The sequence below is a fragment of the Propithecus coquereli genome, unplaced genomic scaffold (assembly GCF_000956105.1).
Source record: "Propithecus coquereli isolate 6110/MARCELLA unplaced genomic scaffold, Pcoq_1.0 Scaffold44, whole genome shotgun sequence".
Classification (NCBI taxonomy): domain Eukaryota; kingdom Metazoa; phylum Chordata; class Mammalia; order Primates; family Indriidae; genus Propithecus; species Propithecus coquereli.
In genome coordinates, this window is record NW_012150174.1 from 12,858,772 (window position 1) to 12,861,042 (window position 2,271).

At 43.1% G+C, this 2,271-nt stretch overlaps 1 protein-coding gene across 1 annotated transcript; it reads left to right on the forward strand.

Moving 5' to 3' along the window:
- Window positions 1–878: 878 nt before the first annotated feature.
- Window positions 879–1,798, forward strand: LOC105818352 (olfactory receptor 2D3-like). The gene is given in 2 exon segments (XM_012654311.1): window positions 879–1,599; window positions 1,602–1,798. Coding segments are annotated over 2 exon segments (918 nt in total).
- The last annotated feature ends 473 nt before the right edge of the window (window positions 1,799–2,271 follow it).

Below are 2,271 nucleotides of genomic sequence, written 5' to 3' on the forward strand. Positions count from 1 at the left end.
CAATGTCCTTTATATCTCTTTGTGCCTATGTGTGTCCATGCTTTAGCTCCCACTTAGTAAGAAAATGTGGTGTTTGGGTTTCCTTTCCTGAAAAACTTCACTTAGGATAATGGTCTTTATATGGTTTATATTTTATTTAATCTTTACATAAAACAGTATTAGGTATGTATTATTATACCACCATTTTATAGATGAGGAAAGCTAAGTAATTTACTGTTGGTCACTCATCAACTACAGAAGCCAGGATTCAAACCCAGCAGCGTAGCATCAGAGCCCCCAGTGCTAATCAGTGAGCTATGCTGCCTCCTTACAGCTGACAGCAGTGTGTGATCTGTGGACTCTCTCCGCAGGAGAAATGCTTGTAGAAATATAAACTTACCACAAACACATATGTATACACATTCCCCGCACGGAGTGTCTAAACTCTGGATCACGCAGGTTCTCCCACTATTCTGTGTTTGCCGCAGTGCTTGGGCTCGTGAGGGTGGAAAAGCTTTCAAAAAAACTTGGTAGGCCACTGGTCACCAAAGGAGTGTGAAGGGATAAAGGGACCCATCCCTTACCCCTTCTCTGGGCTCTGAACCTCTCTGGGTTTTATCCTCAGTAGTATCTTTTTTTTTCCCCTTTTTTCTCTTCCTTCTCTGCTTCACACTGTTCCTCCATGAGATCCCCAGCAGGCTCCAGTACTTTTTCCTCTGACCTACGCCTGGGCTGTGTCCTTCCTCCCCTCTCCTTTACCCGAAACCCTTTCTTCCCTCTGGGACAGTCCAATGGGTGATGTCTCTAGTCATCCATCTCCTATCTTGTCAGAATGTTTTATAACTGATCAATATGTACTTCTTTTCTTGTTGCTGACCTATAAACAGGAGTAAGCATTCATGGGAGAAGAGAACCAAACCTATGTGAATGAATTTGTCTTCCTGGGCCTTTCTCAGGACCCACAGACACAAGTCCTGCTCTTCTTCCTTTTCCTGATCATCTACCTGCTGACTGCGCTGGGAAACCTGCTGATCCTTGTACTCATTCACATTGACTCCAGACTCCACACACCCATGTACTTTTTCCTTAGAAACTTGTCCTTTGCTGATCTCTGTTTTTCAACTACCACAGTCCCCCAGGTGCTAGTCCACTTCCTGGTGAAGAGGAAAACCATTTCCTTTGCTGGATGCTCAACACAGATAGTAGTTTTACTTCTGGTTGGATGTACAGAGTGTGCGATTCTGGCGGTGATGTCCTATGACCGGTATGTGGCTGTCTGCAAGCCCCTGCGCTACTCCACCATCATGACACATTGGGTATGTGTCTGGATGGCCATAGGGTCCTGGGCCAGTGGAGCATTTGTGTCTCTGGTGGACACCACATTCACATTGCGTCTGCCTTACCGAGGAAACAATATCATTAACCATTTTTTTTGTGAACCTCCTGCCCTCCTGAAGCTGGCTTCAGCAGACACATACAGCACAGAAATGGCCATCTTTGCAATGGGTGTGGTAATCCTCCTGGCTCCTGTCTCCCTCATCCTTGTCTCCTACTGGAATATTATCTCCACTGTGATCCAGATACAGTCTGGGGAGGGAAGGCTCAAGGTCTTCTCCACCTGTCCCACCTCATTGTCGTTGTTCTCTTCTATGGCTCAGCAATATTTGCCTACATGACGCCAAACTCCAAGATAATGAATGAAAAGGATAAAACGATCTCTGTGTTCTACTCAGCAGTGACACCCATGCTGAACCCCATCATTTATAGTCTGAGGAACAAGGATGTCAAAGGGGCTCTCAGGAGAGTAACTGCAAAATAGTCTTTTTGGAAGTGGTGACCTCTGATCATGATGACCATTTTAGGGAAGTGGGGAGAAGAGATTTTCATACAAAATTTTCTCCATTTTCATCTCATTCCTCTACTTTTTCTTCTCTTTTCTTATATCTCTTCTAAGATCAGGTCAATAAATTTCCCATTCAAAGCAAGGCACCCTGGTAGACACAGGAAAGAAATTAAATTAAATGAAAGAAAAGGAAACAAAAAGGAAGGAATAAAAAGAGGAGAGGGAGCAAGGAAAGAAGAAAAGAAAGAAGGAAGGAAAGAAGATAGGGGAGGAAACAGTCAATTATTTCCTAGCCCATACAAGCTAATAAGGAAATCAAAACAAGTAGGCATACAATTATATGTCAAAAACAAAGAACCAATAAATAACAAAAATAACTGTCACGATATGAGAATGTATTTCTGGCAAATGAAGTCATTTCCTTTATTCTTGCATGAATTTACAAAACA